This window comes from Sturnira hondurensis, unplaced genomic scaffold (assembly GCF_014824575.4).
Source record: "Sturnira hondurensis isolate 20B ecotype Veracruz unplaced genomic scaffold, ASM1482457v3 Scaffold0002039, whole genome shotgun sequence".
Lineage (NCBI taxonomy): Eukaryota > Metazoa > Chordata > Mammalia > Chiroptera > Phyllostomidae > Sturnira > Sturnira hondurensis.
This window is the reverse complement of record NW_028074670.1, coordinates 1163238-1184412: the sequence shown is the minus strand read 5'-3', so window position 1 is coordinate 1184412 and position 21175 is coordinate 1163238. Positions and strand designations below refer to the sequence as shown.

At 39.4% G+C, this 21175-nt stretch overlaps 1 protein-coding gene across 3 annotated transcripts; it reads right to left on the bottom strand.

The window, feature by feature from the left end:
• Positions 1 to 2787: 2787 nt before the first annotated feature.
• Positions 2788 to 21175, bottom strand: KRCC1 (lysine rich coiled-coil 1). 3 transcript variants are annotated; one of them, XM_037038887.1, is made up of 3 exons: positions 21014 to 21175; positions 10978 to 11090; positions 2788 to 4198 (listed from the first exon to the last, which is right to left on the bottom strand). In XM_037038887.1, the coding sequence occupies exons 2-3, from the start codon at positions 11060 to 11062 to the stop codon at positions 3408 to 3410; spliced, it is 876 nt and encodes a 291-aa protein (XP_036894782.1). In that variant the 5' UTR covers positions 11063 to 11090; positions 21014 to 21175; the 3' UTR covers positions 2788 to 3407. The 3 variants fall into 3 exon arrangements, with proteins under 3 accessions (XP_036894782.1, XP_036894764.1, XP_036894772.1); XM_037038869.1 differs by lacking the exon at positions 21014 to 21175 and adding an exon at positions 20773 to 20956; XM_037038877.1 differs by lacking the exon at positions 10978 to 11090 and having other exon boundaries at positions 21014 to 21090.

Sequence of the window (21175 nt, the reverse complement as noted above, 5' to 3'; positions counted from 1 at the left end):
TCCTAGGTGTTATCTCTAGGGAGGTGACCTTCAACCCCTGGCTGCAGATTGCTTGGCCAGTTGATTCAGCTGTCTGTCTCAGTTTCCCTATTCCACTTGCCAAGGTATTTCCCTGTCTTCTTACTATCCTGTCTCAATAAGGCCAAGCCCCTGCAGCATGGACTACCCAAGGGGTAGATACAGGGAGGGAGAATTACTGTTGCCATTTCTCCAACAATAAACCTACTATACATAACTTATAAATGTACAACTGGAATCCAAAACCAAGTTGTCAGTTTACAAGGTTCAAAACTGTCTTGGAGTTATCGCCCAGGCCTGATAATCTACAACACTCCATGCATTGCCAAAGTAAGCCAACAACCTTTTGTATATATACTTGCAACTGTTTTGCATATTGCTGTCATTAACAAACACAAATTAATGTTTTGAGTGTTTGGTCTGCTTCATTGATTGCTTTTTGGAGATTCCAAGTATATTTGGATCTTTGCTTACCTTTTATCACCTTCTCACAAGCCTTTTGTATTATTTTCTTTACTTTTGTTGGATTATCACTATTCTTTCTATGATGTCTATATGTTCTCATATTCTTGTTAATGTAATTTTTATTTTTGAAATTATTTTTAACTACTTTTTCCTCTGTGTCAGGGTAATTGTTTAGTAATGATGTCTTCTGGCTTCATGGATATATTTGACTAAAAAAAATGTAATTCCTTTTTCTTTACTGTACTACATTTTATTTTCCCTGGAATTAATAATTGTCTTTCTTTTTCAATTGCATAGTTGTTTGGTCATTTTATTTCAGGGTTTTCTGTTTTATGAGGTTTTCTCAAAGCTTTAATAGTTTTCCTACTCTCTTTCAGCCTTGTTTGAAGTGTTAGGTTAGTTTTTGTATGTTTTGTGTCTGCATTATACTGGTATCTTTAGTCAAAATATTTCAGTTTATTTTTCCCTTGTAACATTTTATGCGGCTAGATCATATTCCCCCCACCCTTCTTTCCAAAGTTTAAATGAAATGTGTTAACCTGGACCACTGGGAGCACATTTCTGCAGGAAGGGTAATGGCCTAGGGTGTCTTTCTCAGCTTCATGGCTTGAGGGCTCTTTGTTTTTGAAAGGTTCAAAATGTGGCTACTTCTCTGCCTCTGAGAGCTACTCATGGTTCAGAGTTTTCTGAAGGCCTACAGGTCTTGCCTGTCAAGGTAAGTAGTATTCTTATCATGGATGCTGTTCTACTGCTGTTACAGTACTACCGGGGTCCTGCTTCGTCTTGGACCTTTCCCCGCTCCAGACCGTTTAAACCTTTCCTTACCCTCCTGTGTTACTTCCCTGCTCAATTGGGTTTCTCAGCCTAGCACTTTCCTCTTCAGGTAAGGCTTTGTCCTTTTGGAAGGATATATTTGCTAGATGTGTCTGACATCCTCAGGGTTGCAATGACCATAACACCATTTGATCTCTTGGTGCTTCTGTTGCAGGGTTTGTACTCACCAACCCAGAGCCTGTGATGTCTTTTTCCAGTTTTGCAGTTCTTCTCAGACCTATTGTCCTGTTTCATATGGGATAAATAATGGCTTGGACGGGATGGTGACAAAGAAGATGGAAAGAACTGGACAATAGTAGATAATCTGGTGATATAACCAGGAGGAATTAATAGTGGGTCTGATGTAGAAGGGTCAAGTGTTATTTTAGCCGGAAAAACTGGGGGAAGGATAACTGGTGGTGAGGGAAGCCAGTGCTTTGGGGGTTATGAGGGGAAATATCACTTAGTGTAGTTGGATAGGGGTCTAGAACTCAAGGGGGGAGATAGAAATTTACAGAGGTCTTGTCTATGGCCATACCACCCTGAACGCGCCCGATCTCGTCTGATCTCGGAAGCTAAGCAGGGTCGGGCCTGGTTAGTACTTTGATGAGAGAAATTTACAGAGGTCTTCAACTGTCTTAGTCAGTTTGGGCTGCTATAATAAACATATATTGGGTGGCTGAGCTAGCATCCTGGCCTTTTATCAGGGCACTAATCCCATTCATGAGGGCTATACCTTCATGGCTAATTATATCCCAAAGGCCTCACCTCTGAATGTTATTACATTGGGTATTAGATTTCAACCTATGAATTGGAGGGGAGGGAACATTTAGTCCACAACATGAGCGGACGGGTAAATTTAAAGCCATGGCCCTGAATGAGACCCCTTGTGCTGAGCAGTTAGAGAGGCGGTCTAGCACTGGCTCCTGATGCAACACACTGGATGCATTTAGAGGTGGGCGGAGGAGGAACCAGTCAAGGAGACCATGAGAGGAGCTATGGATGCAGGGAAAAACGGGGAAAAGTGGTGCTGTGGAAGCTGGGAGGAGCATCTGAGGAGTAAGGCTTTGAATGGAAACTTACTAGGGAAAGCTTGAAGGATTGAAGGTTTGTGGCCACAGTGTAAAATCAAATGGGTCACCTGCCCTCCCCCCGCCTTCTTCCCCCCATTCTTTCCTTTTGTCTTTGCTATCTGGGGCCCAGTGAGGTAGAAGGCTTGGTAAGGTGGTGACCCCGAGGGGCCAGGGGTGAGTAAGGTGGCAGTCCAGTAAAAGTAGAGAGACTGGTTACATGAAAGAGAATTGAGGAGACAGGATGGTAAAATGTGTTTGAGCAGGAATGAGCAAGGTATAGGAGATAAGGGTTTTTTTAACTGTAAATGTGACCTACCCAAAAGATTTTGCCTTTTAAGTACAAACTGCTCAATTATTACTCTTCTAGAAGAAAATCATCATTTAACGGGAACAGATCATTGATACAGAACAACAAATGTAAAATTAGAACACTTTATTATAAATACTTGTTATAAACTGATTTTGTATCGACTCTTTGAAACTTTTAAAACTATATGTAACCTAAGCATATTATTTTAATGTATTTCAATTTCCACTTTTCAATATAGGTGCTTCAAAGAAAATATAGAAAATACAAAGAGCTTCAACAAAATAAAACATATATCTAACAGAGGGGAAAAACCTAAATTGCTTCATTGAGAAAACTAATGAAAATAAAAATATCCCACCCCAAACTAAAACAAACCCAATCAAGAAATAGATTCTACCAAGCCTATTAATCCTCCAATTTAAAATAAATGACTTCCCAAAGGAAAAACACTTCCATCAGCATAGCAATTTGATGAATAAAGGCAAAGCCACTCTCATTAAGGGAAGTTACATTATACATAAGAAAAATGTAGTAATGCTTTTAGAAAATGAAGAAAAGTAATTTCCATGTTGGAGATCAAGCATACTAAATACTTTCTGTTCACTTGGCCTTTGTTAGAAGTTAAAGTACCTGTTTATATGAGAAAAGTGCTATGAACATGAACATCAGAAAACCAAGCTCCTCAATGATTTTCTCAGTTTAACCTCAGGAGAATCAACTTGAGAGCCTCAAAATCCAAGGATAGATTGGTCCCAAAGCATTTCTTCCTCGGTTCTTTCTTGACCTTGTTCCTTTTTCTCTTTTCTATGCTTACGATCCTCTTTCTTGGAGGCTATATCTCGTCTTTTTTTCTCCTTGTGATTCTTAAGCTTTTCTGCACTGATCCTGACTGTTTCCACCTCTGTTTTGTTTTTCTGGATGCTTTTGTGTTTGTCTAAGTCTATTTCCTCACAGCCTTCCTCCCTCTTATGCTTGGGCTGCTTCTCCTCTGATTTTTCTCTGCTTTCTTCTGGATGCCTTTTTCTCTTGTGATGCATCCGTTTATGACTGGCTTTATGGGCACTAGTACTGTTTTCTGAGAGGTGCTTGTAAACTCTAGAGTCTACACTGTATGTGCTATAATTGTACTCTTGCTGACTAAGGTTCAAGGGAACTGGTTTTTCTGAGAAATAGTCCCTGGTGAAATGGCAGTAGCTCAGGGAATCTAATCTTAACCTGCTGTCATGAGCCGGTAGCCACTGAGGTAACTGGTTTTCCACAATTTGTGAAATACTGCATGATCTTGGGTAGGTCTGGATGGTTTCAGACGGGAGTCTTTGATCAAACATTCTATACCTGGGTCTGAAATCAACCTCTTCTTTGTACCTACAGGTTTCCAAATAGTCCTCTCTCATCTGTCTGAAGCAAGTCTTTGGTTCTAAGCCTCTGGCTTTCTGCACTTTGATATAATCTTCAAGTTCATCTTGAAAAGAGTCGTATGTCTTCTTTGAATGCTTCATTAGCTTGACAAGGGAATATTCTGTAGAGAAGATAAAAGAAAATGCTTTATACTAGATTGTTTTATTCTGAATATATCTTTTGCTTTTAAAGAGAGCTTCAAAACAAAACAAAAAACATGTAAGTCCACACAAATTAAAACCTAATTCAGCATAACAATTAAATATCATAAAGTTACACACCAAAAAGGAACATTAGGATAGTTAAATATCTCCCAGACTACTCACAAGGAACTTTATCCTTCTCAGGAGAGAGACAGAGGGCAGAAAGGAGCTGACCTTTAAGATTTTGTTGGAGGGCTACAAATGTAAGGAATGTAAAGAGGTGTAGATAAGGACTACACATGCATGGTGGGTGGCCTGATCTAAATGTTCACTTGTTTTCTAAAGTTATGATTAATTAGTTTCTTGTATCTTGCTTTCTTCTGTTTTTTAAAATTCTTTTTTTATTATTTTCTATGCGAATGGAAACATGAATTCAATCTTTAAACTCATCAGTTTACCCAAACAAAATTAAGTAAACACACACACTCACCTGACTAGAGTACTGTAGGACTTAAAAATATAAGGATGTTTCTAAAATGATTTGGGAATGCTGGAAATTAGAAATTCAGCTATGAGATAAAACTCTTAGGTATAGGGCATGAGGGAAAATGAGAGAACAGAGTTCCGGCTCTTCTATACAGGGCTTAGATTTTATTCTGCCACTTCTGATTGGTGAAAAAAGCATTCTAGAATGCATTCTGGTTTGTTCTCTATTAAACTGCTGGTGGGAGGGTTAAGGGAGGAAATGGAGGTGAAAGTTCAGAGGGGGGGGCTGAATTACTATGGAGAAAAGTTTCAGGAAAAATTTCAAATACATATGCTCGTGTTTTGTTTGCTCGTTCACGTTTTTTGGGGGGTGGAGTGGGGAGGAATAGCACTCTTCCTGCTTCTCTTCCTTTACCCTACCTAAAATCCCGCATATGTACAGATAAAACAGAAAATGTACTTAACTATGAGATGATGATGCCCTAGGTATTTCTGGTGATACATTTTGGTTTCAAAGATTAGGAAGTAAGCATAACCCATGCAGAATTGAACATTTCTTCCCTTTAAAAGAAAATATGCCTACTATAGCTCTCTGTAGAGTCACTAATGATCAGCTATCTTATCTGAAAATTTGAGATTAAAAAAGTCTACATGAAGTCTCATTTGATGAGTTAGAAAATTTAGCTACTATTCTATTCAACTTAAATAGTATAAAAATTCAGAATAAAATAATGTAACAAATATTTGATAAATATATAGAAAGAATTTGAACAGACTCTTCAGAAAAGAATATATATAGATGGCCAATCACATGAAAATCAGCTATGTCATCAAGTCATTAGTCATCAAGTCAATGTCAAATGAAACCTTAATGAGATACCACCATACACTTATTAGAATGACTAAAATGAAAAAAAATGGCAATACCAGTGTTGTGAGGATGCAGAACAATGAGAATTTTCATACATTGTTGGTAGGGATGTAAATGGTACAACCACTTGGAAAACAGTTTGGCAGCTTGAGGAAGTTAAACATACATCTACCACAGGGGCTGGTTATTTTACTCCTAGATATTTACCCAAAATAAAAGGAAATATATGTCCATATAAAGACTTATACATGAATGTTCATAACAGTTTTATTTGTAATAGCCCCAGAAAAGAAAACACCCAAATGTTGATCAACAGATGAATAAAGAAATCAAATAAATAGTGGTATATTCATACAGTGGAATACTATCACTGACAAAAAGAAATAAACTATTGATACACTTAACATGGATGAATCTCAAAATAATTATGCTGAGTGAAAGAAGTCTGACAAAAAAGTACATAATATTTGATATCATTTACAGAAAACTCTAGAAAATGCAAATTCATCTGTACTAAAAGTGATTACTTTGAGATGAGGTAGGAAGAGGTGGGAGGAAACCATTATGAAGGGCATTTTTTTTGGTAAAGATACATTTACCACCTTGATTGTGTTGGTAACTTTATGGGCATATACATTTGCCAAAAACCAGACCTGCCTGGTATGGCTCAATGGATCAGGGGACTGAGTCTGGTTTGATTCCGAGTCAGGGCATATGTCTGGGTTGCAGGCCAGGACCCATTTGGGGGCACGCGCGATGCAATCTATCAATGTTTATCTCTCTGTTTTTTTCCTCCCTTCCCCTCTCTAAAAATAAAAATATATATTTAAAAACTTCCATCAAATTATATAATATGTGCAGTTTGTTTTTAAAAATATTTTGATGATGTTATTATAATTGTCCTGATTTTGCCCCTTGCCTTCCCCTCCCTTGCCTTCCCCAGCACCCTCCCCTGCCCTTGCTCCCAAGCAATTGCCTGACCGTTGTTCATGTCCATGGGTCATGCATATAAGTTCTCTAGCTACTCCATTTCCTATACTGTACTCTACATTCCCATGGCTATTCTGTAACTACCCATTGTACTTTTTAATCTCCTGACCTCTTCACTCATTTCCCCACAACCATCTCCCACCCAGCAACCACCACAAGGCTCTCTGGATGCTATGATTCTGTCTCTGTTCTTCTTGTCTGCCTAATTTGTTTTTTAGATTCAATTCTTGATAGATTTGTAGTTTTTGCCTTTTATTATTCATAGTTTTGATCTTTTTCTTAAATAAGTCCTTTTAACATTTCATATAGTAATGGTTTGGTGATGATGAACTCCTTTAGTTTTTTCTTGTCTGGAAAGCTCTTTATCTGCCCTTCATTTCTAAATATTTTTGTTGGGTAGAGCAATCTTGGATGTAGGTCCCTGCTTTTCATGACTTTGAATATTTCTTGCCCAATACCTTCTAGCCTACAATGTATTTTCTGAGAAATCAGCTGACAGTCTTATGGAAACTCTTCTGTAGGTAACTAACTGCTTTTCTCTCACTGCTTTTAAGGTTCTCTCTTTATCTTTAACCTGACATTTTAATTATGATGTGTCTTGGAGTGGGCCTCTTTGCATCTACCTTGTTTGGGACTCTGTGTGCTTTTTGAACTTGCATGTTTATTCCTTCACCAAATTGGGGAAGTTTTCTTTCATTGTTTTTTCAAATAGATTTCCAATTTCTTGTTCTTTCTCTTATCTGTCTGGCACCCCCCATGAACTCCTTTGGACCTTTCAAAGTTGTCCCTGAGGCTGCTTGTACTATCCTCATTTTTCTGGGATTGTTTTTTCTTTCTCTTGCTCTGATTGTTTTTTGCTTCCTTATGTTCCAAATCATTGATTGGATTCTTGGCTTCATTCACTCTACTGTTGTTTCCCTATAAATTGTTCTTTATTTCGATATTGGTGTATCTGTCGTATCCGTTCGATCTTTTTTATGCTGCTGAGGTCCTCACTAAGTTCCTTGAGCATCCTTATTAGCAGTGTTTTGAATACTGCATCTGAGCATTGCTTATCTCCATTTCACTTAGCTCTTTTTTGTAGAGTTTTGATCTGTTCTTCTATTGAGGCCATATTTGTCTCCTTGTTTGGGCAGTCTTCCTGTGTTTGTTTGTACATATTAGGTAGAGCTGCTTTGACTTTGTGTTTTGGTAATGTGGCCTAATGTGGTAGGTGTCCTGTAGGGTCCAGTGGCACAGCCTCCCCCTGTCACCCAAGCTGGGTACTTGAAATGTGCCCTTTGTGTGGGCTGAATTCACCCTCCTCTTGTAGTTGAGCCCTGGTTGCTGTTGACAGGTCAACAGGAGAGGCTTACAACCAGTCAGCTGCAAGAATTGGCTGTGACCACTGACCACCAACCTCCATGAAGGATCAGGTATACTAGGGCAGGGTGGTGGTGTTCCACTGTGGTCTGTAGCTGCCCACTGGGTGTGCTGACCCTGTGGTTTCCTATGCAGGGCCAAAGTTAGCCCCCACCAGTGTTTTGCCCCGGGCTACCCTGCCTGATAAAGCAATCAGATGGCTGTGACTTGTGCTGGGCTTGGAAATTCCCAGGTGAAGGCAAGCGGTGTATCCAGTCTGGCTACTCTTGTGCTGTGCCTGGGGCTCAGAGGCCAGCCATTGCTTGTTCGATAGGATTTAGGAAGTTGTGGAGCGAGAGCCAAGATTAGCTATTTATGTGGAAAAGCAGCTTGGGTGGGCCATAAATGGTCAGGTAGAGTCCCTAGGGATCTCCAAGGTGGGTCAACCAGTGTTAGCTAGGTTGATAGAGTCTCAGATATGGCATCAGCTTATGGCTCTGTGGGCGAATGGTTTAGAAAAGGGAAATGGCCTGTTTGCCTTGATGCCAGACACTTCAGTTTCTTCCTGTATACCACTGGTGCCTTTCAAGTTGCTACCTGGTGCTGGAGCTCAGAGGGAGTGGGTCTGAGTAGGTGAGTCTGTGTGTGGATTCTTTAAGAGGAACTGCTTGGGGCTCCAACAGTTTCTTCCATTGACTCAATTCCTGCTGGTTTTGAAACCAGTTGTGGATACTTATCTTCCTGGCATTGGAACCCTGGGCTGGGGGCACCTGGTGTGGGGCCGAGTGTTGCAGACCACTCTGCCTGGTTCTAGGAATTGTATCTGTACCCCTTGTGGCTAAGGGTGAGGGAAGACCTCTGGAATTCGAGCCTCAGGAGACAAAGCTTGTCTTTGGTAGCAAATGCTGCCTCAGTTTCCTCTCCCTGCCCCCAAAGCTTGGTCCGAAGTCAATGACAGGTAAGACCCCTCACAGCGGGGGCAACCTAAGCCAGACTTGATTACTTGGGAGGCCCTCATGGAAGGACTTGGGGGGGGGGCTGCAACAAAGAGCAATGGACTCTCATCCCCCAGCTTTGACATAGCCCGAGTCCCCATGTTCTCTGGGAGAAGGGCTTCCTGGCTCTAATCCCCTTAAGCCTGAATACCCAATGGGGAGAGGTGCAGCTCCGTGCCTTGCTAGAGCGTGTCCTGGGGAAGAATCTGGCACCACAAAGACTTCCTGATAAACTTGTGAAATCTGCTCTGCTAAGAGTGCTTTCATTCATATGTTAAGGGTTTGAGCAGGAAACCCTAAAACTCTATTCCTGATAGACTCTGATTCATAGTAAGCCCTCAGATTTCTTTGAAATGTTATCTACTGTTTGATCCTTGCTGCCCTGTATTCCTTTGTATTACAGCCCAATAAAAGGCCCTGGAGGAGGGGGCTCGAGGCCATTTTCTCCTCGGAGAAACTGGCCGCTGCTGGCTTTTATCTCCCCTGAGAAACTGGCCACTGCCCATGGCCTTTTCCCTCCAGGAAAATGGCCACTTCTCCTCTCTAAGCAGATCACATCATGTCTCAGTCATATTTACTCTTATCTGTGGCACAATGGGGTACTTGCGAGGAAAGTAGCTCCCAGCACTGAGAGTCCTCGCTCCTAAGATATGCCTCACAAATTTTTATCCACCACACGTGGATGAGGGACCAGCCTGTCCCACACCTGCATCCCTCCTACCACTCTAGCTGGATGTGGTTTCTTAATTTTGTAGTTGTCAGACTTCCATTCAACTTGCTTTCTGACAGCTCTGAGCGATGGTTGTTCTATATTTTAGTTGTAATTTTGATGTGGCTCTGCAAAGAGGTGATCCACATCTGCCCACACTGCCATCTTGACTGGTAGTGTAGTTTATTATATATTATACCTGAATAAAGCTGTTTTTAAATAGTCACTAACAAGATTAAAAAGATGTTGATAATTGTAGAAAGTGAATGATGGGTGCATGAAAGTTCATACTACTTTTCTCTAGTTTTATGTTTGAAAATTTTTAATAAGGGTAGGGTAGGGGGTGGAGGGATTGAGTAAAAAGGAAAAAGGACTCATGGATATGGACAACAGTGTGGTGATTGTGGTGACTGTGGTGAAGGGATGGGAAGGGGAGTATAAGGGGACTAAATGATAATGGAAAAAATACAATAAAAAAACTCAAAAAGTTTTACACATAATACAATATACAGATGGTGTATTATAGAATTGTATACCTGAAACCTATTTAATTTTATTAACCAATGTCACCACAATAAATTCAATAAAAAACAAAAAAAATTTAAAAAGGGAGAGCCCTGGCTGGTGTAGCTCAGTGGATTGAGCACGGGCCTGCGAACCAGACGATTGCGGTGCGATTCCCAGTCAGGGCACATGCCTGGGTTGCGGGCCAGTTCCCAGCAGGGCCAGTTCCCACCAAGGGATGCACGAGAAGCAACCATACATTGACATTTCTCTTCCTTTCTCCTTCCCTTCCCCTCTAAAGATAAATAAATAAAATATTTTTTAAAAATTAAAAAATATAAAAAAAGGGAGAAAAGATTTTTCTTCATACTCACTACCATGGTTAATCAAAATGACAGAGCAACAAAATGACAAGTGATATTAAGTATAAGGATGTGGAAAAATTGTAAACCTCATTCACTGTTGATGGGAATGTAAAATGTTGCAGCTACTCTGAAAAACAGTTTGGGAGGTCCTCAAAGTGTTAAATATAGAGTTACCTATGGCCCAGCAATTTTACTTAGGTATATACCCAAGAGAACTGAAAACCTATGTCCATACAAAAAGTTGTATACAAATGTTCATAGCAGCATTATTCATAACAGCTAAAAAGCAGAAACAACTCAATGTCTTTCAACTGATGAATGCATAAAATGTGGTATATTTACACAACAGAATATTACTCAGTACTAAAAAAGAATTAAGTACTGATACATGGTACCACATGTATGAACCTTGAAGACATGCTAAGCAAAAAAAAAAAAACAGTTCCAAAAACCACAGATGGTGCAAAGATCAATAAAGAGGCGAAAGGAACCTTACCCTTATCAGGCTGAGAACTTGGTGGAGAAATCTGATCATATTCACCCATTAATTGCTTCTGTTTCCTATTATAAATTTTTCCCATAGAGTGAGACTGTGCAATAACTGGTGAGCTAAAAAACATGATACAAAGGTTACAAAATTTATTTTTGTCCAATACACCACTCCTAGTCACCTGAAAACCACCACAATCTTGTTATAAAGATTAAATCATTCAAATTTTAAAATTATATCATTACTATAGGTCAATTATCTGAAAATTCACAAAAGTCATCTCCAGTTTCTTACTACTTTGCTTCATGTAAATCTGATAGTACAGCTCACTTTTGAGATGTATTTTACCCTGGAAAACTTAGTATTGTGTTTATTCTAGAACAAAGTAACCCCAAATTCACACTTCATAATTTTTAATTTATTTAGTCTGAACAGTTTAAGAATAGCTTTTGCTTGCTTTCAAATCAAAGTATGAGCTTCAGTAGAAATAATCTGTGATTTAGAAGATCTTTATTTTCAACCTACTGGATAATGTGAAATCCTTTGTGATTCACACTATTTACTACTCCACACATGCCAGGGTGTCAAACTCATTTTCACCAGGGGCCACATCAGCCTCACAGTTGCCTTTAAAGGGCTGAAATAATTTTAGGACTGTATAAATGTAACTACTCCTTAACTGTTGAAGGCACTGAAATTACATTTGGCCCTTTGAAGGCAACTGTGAGACTGATGTGGCCTCTGGTGAAGATGAATTTGATACCCCTGACATTTGCCTTTTACAAAAAGTATCTATAAAATGTTCAGTCTCTGTTCATTCACATGGTATCTATGAATAAAACAAAGGAAGGTAAGATAGAAGTTCATATTTAACTTTAAGGTATATTTTTAATCTTCAACTAGATATCATTTCATATACCATCTCAAATCTTAATTTCATAGTGCTTGAAAGACCACAGTACTAGCTTTTGCTCATTAAAGTTTTAGTATGAAAACATTTAGTCAGACTGTAATATTAAATATGATAATACTTTTACTTAGTCCAGAAAATACTATTCTGAAGGAGAAGTTACTGGGGCACCAGGGGAATGTGGACTTGATGAAAATTATCTGGGGTATTAGTATGGAAAGTCTGGGCTAAGAAATCAAGTCTTGGAATTTTGTTTTTTATAGATAACCATCTCAGGAAATGCAATCAACTTTAAGATAGTCACTAATTCTAGTTACATCACTAATGTCATCTGAGAATCCCAAGGAGGAGCCAGAAACCATCCTTACCTGTGGTAGGCAACTGTCTTCCACAGTTGGCACAAACATGACCACAAGCAAGTTTCACTAAACGAGGATTAGACAAGCCACACAAAGGTACCATAATATTTACGTGTGAACTTCTAGCACATTTGCTAAAAATGTTTCTCACCAGAATAAAAAATCTATGTCAAAATTACTATATTTACACTTGAGGTCTATACCTAAAGCTCTTAACAGCTTAAATTTTGTAGAAGTTTGCTAGTCTATAAGTACAATGATTAGCATTGTATTTATAGAACATCAGAAACACCAGGGCTCTCCCCATTGTCTATAAATACAATGATTAGCATTGTATTTATAGAACATCAAAAATACTTTCTATGCAGCCATTTAAATGAGTTGGAACTACACAGACCAATGTTAATAATCTATTAGTGGTGTATAAATATAGAACTATATCTACCTGCATACCTATTTATCTAAAATGCAATTTTAGTATAAAAACTCAATCATACAGAACTAAAATTTAAATATATGCATATGCATTGATTGTAAGGAAGGAATTAAAGGAGATGGACTGTAAATCCATTCACTTGCTTTCCTGGGAGGTGGACTGGGGAAGAGGGCAGGTGACCTTTCAACCTTGAGTTAAAGAGCCTAATGATATTTGCTAGGAGGAAGGGATCTTATCTCTGAAATACTCTTAGTAAGATGTCCCTGGCTAAAGATAACTATAGTAGATAAATCCAGGATCTGAGGCATAATTCCCTGAACAATGTCTCAAGCTAACAACTCTCTGGGATATAAAATGCTGATTCAAAATTTATACTTTATAATCAGTCACCACACTGTGTGAGGTGACTCTCACTTAGAAAGCTCATCTATTATTCTGGGTCAGAGATGCATGATCAATGTGGGAAAGTATGTTCTGAGAAGCCATCTTTCATGTACTAGACATCTTTGTTTTCATTAGAGCCTCTTGATTGATTCTTCCCTTTAAGTCAGGGTCCCCAACTCCAGGCTGCACAGCAGGAGGTGAACTTGAATGTAATGCACTTGAATCATCCCGAAACTATCACCCCCCCTCCACCTCCAGACACCCGAGGAAAAATTGTCTTCCACAAAAACAGTCCCTGGCATCAAAAAGGATTGGGACCACTGCTTTATTTAAGTAATTAGTAAACCTCAATATTGGGTCATATTACTGATTCTTGTGAGTCTGATTTGATGCAATACCCATAGGAAAAAATGAAAAGATATGCGCTAAACTTAATGGGGTATGGGAAATGGGGTTAGAAAAGGAGTAGGGCAGAACATTTAACATTTTGTTCTCTGCATATGTCTGTATTGTTTTAATTTTTACAAAGAACATATATAACTTTGTAATGAAAAACTCCAAATTTAATTTAAAGGTACTATAGGAAATCTTCAAACTTAAGCTTAATGTTCAGTACCAGTGTATAAATAAAAAGATTTGCTTAAAAATATTATGTTTAAGAACTGCAAATCAGAAATATTTTAGAAAGGACTTAATGAATATTTAAAAATATTTGTTATATAAAGTATCTTTCTAAATTATTTTTAGTTGCTTTAAAGTATATAACTTTAAAGAGTCAAACATTACATTTGACTCTTAAGTCAGGCAAGGGAAAAAGTTTAAGTAAAAAGGCTTTCAGAACTCCCCTTAATTCGAAATTAATATATACAATATGAGCATGATGATATGACATTGGTTTTTCTATTAAAAATCTTTTTTTACCAATTTAATTATTTTTTATTTTACAGAGAGGGGAAGGGAAGGAAAGGTGATAGGGAGGGAAAGAAACATTGATGTGAGAGAGAAACTTAGATAGGCTGCTGCCTTACGCATGCAACCTGACTGGGGATCCAACCTGCAGCCCAGGTGCATGCCTTGAACCAGTGACCTCTTGGTTTGTGGGACGATGCTCATCTAAGCCATATCGTAGGGGCTTTAAAATCTTTAATAAGACCGGGTAAATATTGTAACAACAAAAACAGTACAGATGGTAAGTTTACTGAAGACTAGTCATTTAGAAGCTTGATAGCCTAAAATAGAACAACAATGTCCCTCTCCATTCAACCCTTAATACCAGATTGCCTATTTCTGAAAGTCAATGTTCTAAGCTGTGTGGACAGAAAAAAAAGGGGGTTCTATGGAAAGTTACCTCACAGGATGATATGAATGTAAATTCCTAATGGGGCAGGTCATGGTGGGTAGTCATGCCCTAGGCATATTTCTTAGTAATGTTTATCTGCCATAAGCAGGTCCTGTCCATTGCTTCTATGCATCTAGTTCAGCTATTTTCAACTAGTGCCACAAGAATTTTTCAAACATGCAATACCCGATTATCTAGTCAGGGGCACTAACCTCTTTTCCCTTAGATTGCCAAATTAAAAAAAATAACAATAGCCAATATAATAGCTGTCTTGTGTGAATGCCCTGGCTTAAACCATAAATATATATGTCATATCATAGATTTTCATCTTATTGGTCATGTTGCATAAGATTGTGTCTGGTTAATTAATTCTTGGTACCAGAAATCCTTATATACAAGAATAGGCACCTGAATTTATTTTTAAAAAGCTGCTTCGGAGTAAAAAGGTAAGTAATTACTATTATTATTATTTTTTTGTAAGTCAATCAAAATGTATCTACTTTTTTGATCAGACTGGCAAAAAAATGTTTTGGTAGGTAGCAGAAGTTTGGTACTCAGTTTTTCTGTATTATGAGATGAAAACAGTTGAAAATTGCTGATCTAGGTCAACACATCCTTGCAATAATGATTCCAAAGAGAGCACATAACCTTGTTAACTATCCTGTAAACCCAGTTCCCCCTTTGCTTCCCCCACCTCCACGTAATTTTCCTTAGTTCCCTCAATTTCTTTTTTCCCCCCTTTTAAATATTTTATTTATTCATTTTCAGAGAGAGGGGAAGGGAGGGAGAAAGAAATGCTTATGTGTGAGAGAAACATTGATTGGTTGCCTCTCTCATGCCCCCAGCAGGGGACCTGGCCCACAGCCCAGGCTTGTGTCCTGACTGGAATCAAACCAGTGACCTTTTGGTTTGCATGTTGGTGCTCAATCCACTGAGCCACATAAGCCAGGCCCCTCACCCCCATTAATTTCAAAAGCATAAAAGAAACTGCAGAACTGCTATTTTCTGGAGCACAGGCGGCAAACATAAGGCCTGCAGGCCAAATCTGTTTTATCTGGCCAGGCTCCTTGCCCCTAGTTAAGGAGTAGTTACATTTATACAGTCCTAAAATTACATTCGGCCCTTTGAAGGCAATCATGAGGCTGATGTGGCCCCGAATGAAAATGAGTTTGACTCCCCGTTCTAGAGTTTTTGAGATCTTGCTTCCAGCATGTGCTGTCAGTTTGGTTCAAATAAACTCTTAGAAAAATTCTCTACAAGTCTGGATGTTTTCTCACACTGACACCATAAACACTTGGAGTCACCTTTAACTGCTTCACTCGCCAAGCTCTTACTTTATCTCTGTTAAATAAGATCATATTCCTGAGCTCAAAATCTCAGCCATATTTTACCCTATCAAGTTCTGACTCATGTTAAGTCTAGCTTTATGTTTTTCGAGTCTATCTCTTGCCCTAGCTGAGTGTCTCCCTTGGTTGGCGCATTGTCCCACACACCAAAAAGGTTGTGGGTTCAATCCCCGGTCAGGGAGCATAAAGGTAGGCAACCTATTGGTATTTCTCTCTCACATTGATTTTCTTTCCCCCTCTCTCTAAAAAAATCAGTGAACATATCCTTGGGTGAGAATTAAAAAAAAACTAAATATAAAAAAAGAATTTCTATCTCTTCATTTTTCAATTCCTTTAACACTACTTAGTTAAAGTTCTCCATGCCTTTGGGCTTTATTAAACTTTATCACTATTAATTAAAGTTTGTCTTCAAGGTACCATGATGGTGTGGGACAAGAGAGGAAAAAAGAGATGAGTATTACTGACTACTGTGTGCCAAACAAGGTAATAGATTATTCTATCTTGTACCTCTGCAAAGTAACTGGGATTTCCTTGAAGATTAAGACATCAGGATTTAAAGAAAATAGCTTGGCACATGTATTAAATGATAGAGCTAGATCTTAAACTTTGGTTTCTCTCAACTTTTTCCATTATATATACATAGCTGTTTCACTCACTGGGAAGTATAAATCAGGGAATAAGACAATTCCTAATATCAAGGAATTTATAATTTTGTAAAAATGATAAGCAAAGAACTATAATGTAGGACAAAAACATGTTAATGCTATAAGACATAGGAAAGTACAGTGTCCTCTTGGTGAGGGATTTGGGAAAGGCTTTGTGGAGAATGGATTTAGATTGACCCTTAGGAGATAAGTAAAATTTAAAGAAACCATTAGTAAAGAAAAGGTATTTTGGAGGAGGGAAGGACATTAGAAAACGCTTATCTGCTTTAGCCAAAACAAGATATGCATGAAGGTAGTGAAAGACTATGCTGTAAAGGTAGAATGGGGCCAGATCCTAATAGGTTTTATTTGGGCATTTGAATTTAATTCTGCAGTCAATAGAGGAAGAAAAGAGAGTCAAAATGGGGATAATCATAAGCAGAGTATTGAAGGCAAGAGATTCTTGGACTGAACCAGGAAAGAAGGGAAGAATGTAAAAGACATTCTACAGGTGGAATGCAATTTTTGATAGCTGGGGACAGAGAAGGAGAAGAGGAAACATGGATAATTCTAAGGCTTTCATGCCAGTGAAGTCAAAATAACAAAGAGGAAGAAAAGTTATTACTGCTATTATAATTATTACTCAAAAGAATGAAAGTGGGGAGTAGAGAAGCATATTCAAAAACATGAATTTGGCCTTGGCTGGTGTAGCTCAGTGGATTGAGCACGGGCCTTCGAACCACAAGATTGCGGTTCGATTCCCAGTCAGGGCATATGCCTGGGTTGCAGGCCAATTCCCAGCAGGGGACTCATGAGAGGCAACCACACATTGGTATTTCTCTCCTTCCCTTCCTCTCTAAAGATAAATAAATAAAATCTTTAAAAAAAACCATGAATTTGATTTTGAAATAAACTCAAGATTCTATCAGTATCTTTCTCATCTACCTTCCTTTTCCTCTGTGTTCCATTCCTCCATGTGTTTAATTCCTGTTTGAAACAGTGTTTAAGTAACTTGCAGGTGTTCTATATACCCTGAAATTCCTTACAAATTAACATAGTTGGGCATTTGAACTAACTGTACATATACCAAACTTCTGTGAACATGGTGGGTGAAAGGAACTGTTACAGGAAAGAAGGCATAGTAGTAAATTCTGGGTATTGTAGAAATCTTCCCTCAAGAAATTTTGATGCTACTTCTATTTTTTATATCACTTTGCATAGTATTATTTCCTTACTCATCCATTTTACAGTTTGAAGAACACAGTGATTATTGTAGACACTATTTGCATTCTTATCTTGCAATTAGATTTTTTTAAATCTCATATTACAAATTTCTTTACTCTTTGTAATTGCTAAAATCCTAAAGAATCTTCTAACAAAGTTTGCTTGTTTGTTTTTTAATTCTCACCTGGGGACATTTTTTTCATTGCTTTCAGAGGGAGGGAGAAACAGAAGCATCTATGGGAGAGAGTCATTGACTGGTTGTCTCCCATATGTGCCTGGACTAGGGATTGAACCTTCGGTATGTCCCCTGACCAGTAATGGAACCTGCAGTCTTTCAGTTATGTGCTTGTTCATGTACTCTTAATTGGCAATTATTTAAGGCTTTTATACATATCTAAACTAAAAATACATCTAGTCTCACTAGTGTTTTAAGGAGAATAATATATCAAATATTTACCGTTTGTTAAGTAACAGTTAACTGAAGTTACTGAAATAAATTATATTTTTTCAAATCCCAGTGAATAGTCTCAACCCTATGTCAACAGAGATTTCATTACTCTATAAATGTCATCCGATGGCCATACTAGGTCAGTTTCTTGTTTTATGAATTGGTATTCTAGTATACAGCCAATACATGGAATAATTATCAACACAAAACTGTAAATCAGCTCACAATTTTAAAGTTGTCCAGGACTTCAGAGTTTGGTTAAGTGCAGAGTTCCTCAATGTCAATACTGTTGACATTTTGGGTAGAAGAATCCTTTGTTTTGTGCGTGTGCATGTGGCTATCCTGTGCATTTTAGGATGTCTGCAGCATCTCTGGCCTATACCAAACACTGCAAGTGGCCCCTGCTCTCACTACGCCCTTCCTTGTGAGGTGGTGAAAACCAAAAATGTCTCTAGAACTTGCCAAATGTCCTGGGGGTATATTTACCTTTGGTTGAAAACTACCGTATTGTTTAGACTATAAGATGCACCCCCCCCCCCGGCCCCCAAATTTGGAATGGTTGTTAATGCTGCTGTTGAGTTCTACTTACATTTACATTGGTGAAATACTATGTTATTTATGTTATTAAATATTTTACCATGTTTTTTGCTTCAAAAATTTCCCCCCTCTAAAACCTAGGTGAGTCTTATGGTCTGAAAAATATGGGCCCTCAATTGGGTTGATCCAATTGCTCCTCCCCACAGATGACAAAACTCAAAGAAGAAAAGTCTGGGAGTTGGGTCATACAGCTGGTGGAGAAACCAGAACTATAACCTATGACTAGTCAAGACTCCCATTCCAGTATTCTCATTATACTACCCAGAAGTGGTACAAAAGGTTATTGGCTAGCATTGTGTGGACTGACATCATTAAGTCTTTAGTAATTTTGTACATATTCAATCATCACACAAAACCCCCAGAAAATGCCAAGTCAGGTAAAAAGCTTTTTTCCCACAAGAAACTATTTCCAAATCTCCCTGTGATCTGGTTATGACAGCCAAATAGAACTGTAGTCTTCACTCCTATAAACTGCTCAGGCTTGTTGATGAGAGGCAGGATATTTGTTATGAAAACCAAAACTCCAGATTTATCTCAGAAAATGATGCTAACCCTGGCTGACAGAAGACATTAAATCTATTTTCAAATTGCCCTAAGATACTTAATGGCACATCATCTACTTGCAATGAATTTCTAATTTCTACTTTTAGTGAATGAAATTTATATAAAGTGCTTACCAAACATTTAAAGAAATCTATATTTTACTACTTTGTTATTCCTCCAAAGTGAAAGGTGTAAGACTATGGAAAAGCACACAAAATTAGAATACATCACGGAGGAAGGTAAACACAAAATTACTTTTGAGCTTATTATGTTAATTGGTGTCTCTCCAGATTAAAGGAATTATTTTAAGATATTCTGGCTTCACTATCTTTCACTCTGGAGACAAAAAGCAACCTAAGGCAATACAGTAAATACTAAAAGTTAATTATTAAAATGAAGTTGGCTCAATGTTTTACTGAGATCTTCTACAGTGGGATCAAACTTCATCTAAAATCATTTGCAAACTGCCTTATATCCTTATCTCAGTTTGGAAAAAGCAGGCTGTTTGCAGATACAGTCTTGCGAGAATTTAAACACCTCTTAGATTGAAATAATCAAGAAATAGCTTTTCGTGTTCGGGGAAATGTGTTGGTGAGAACCGTAAAGACTTCTGGCAGGGTCGCTTCTTCCAAACCCCTACAGGAAGAAACTTGACCAAATTTTAACCATGGCCGCCAGCAGCCTAAAATGAAATCCCTGCGATGACCTTCTGAGATTGTTAGGATAAACTCAGGCTGTCCAAAGAAATTTACTGTTTTAACACCTAATGGTAGACTTCTTTCTTTTTAGGAGTACTTACTAAAAAGGGCTTTCAATTATGATTCCTTCCTCCGACCCTTGAAGATGTACCTGTATCTCCTGTAACTCAGACTTGTCTTTCTAAGGACCCGAACGTCATTCCTCTGAAATGCAATCATCAGGAAGCATAGGCCTCAGTCCCCCAGTCACGGTGGGAGGACGGAACCCTAATTTCCTCATGTCAGCGGGCAGACCCAGCTAACCGCACTCACACTTCCGAGCCCTTCGCCATTTCCCCCTCCCCGAGTCTACTGGACTCTACTTCCCCAGGCCTTCCTTCTCCCGTCCGCACGCCCAGTCACGGCTGCGCAAAGCGAAAGCAGCTCAGCGCTTCCCCTCCTGTCAGTGGCTGAATAAAATGTTTTCACCGCTCTGATGTCCGGCTTTGTTTTATTTGACTTTGATAGGATCATACTAAAGCTCAGTCCAGAGTTTTGGAGAGGCCTGTAATCTTAGAAGCTTGTTTTAACAGGGTGTTATCCTCTAAAAGCCAAGGAAACTTCTCCAAAGTGATTCCTCACAAACCTGAGCCCCTCCTTCATTCTCCCAGATGCTAGTCCTACTCCCCCCAAATTCCTAACTCCACTTCTCCCTAATTATCCTACTGTGAGGTTTGTTTTCCGGGTGTCGGATTCCACCCAGCGGAGGTGTGCTCCCTTCCACGTCTCGGGCCTGGTATCTCCGTGTCTCTGTCCCCTCAATCTTGAGTTTCCGCTGCCTCCCTGGCACTCCAGGTCCACCGGCCTCTACCTGGCCGCCTCTTTCTTACTCACACCTTGGCTTCCTCAGCACGCTGAGGCGTCCCTTTTGCCTCCAAACGCCACCTGGGGGCCTAGGCGCCCCTCTCCTGGGCGGCGGGTGGCGAAGAGAGCGGAGGGACTCGGGCCACTACCGGGTCGGCCATTTTGCACATCAGGGCGCGGCCGGCGGGCTGGATGCGCAGGGCCTTTTACTGGGCCGGGGAGTGGAGGGGCTGAAGGCGGGGCCGCCCCCGCCGCCGGGGCGGGAACTCACCTTCTTTGAGGCAGGGGCGGGCGTCTACAACTACTGTCCCCCTCCCCGCCAACGCCGCCGGCCGGGGGAAAGGCCGAGGTGGAGATGGCGGAGAGGCAAGGACAGCCGCTGCCGCCACCGCCGCCTCCGCCGCTGAACAGGCGGGGCAGGAGGAGGAGGCGG

Excerpts from the sequence above, each read along its gene's own strand:
- KRCC1 (XM_037038887.1), bottom strand. The coding sequence starts at position 11,062 with ATGGGAAAAATTTATAATAGGAAACAGAAGCAATTAATGGGTGAATAT. Across the intron at positions 4,199-10,977 it reads AAGTTCTCAGCCTGATAAGG|AATATTCCCTTGTCAAGCTA; the intron begins GTAAGGTTCCTT and ends TCTTCTCTACAG.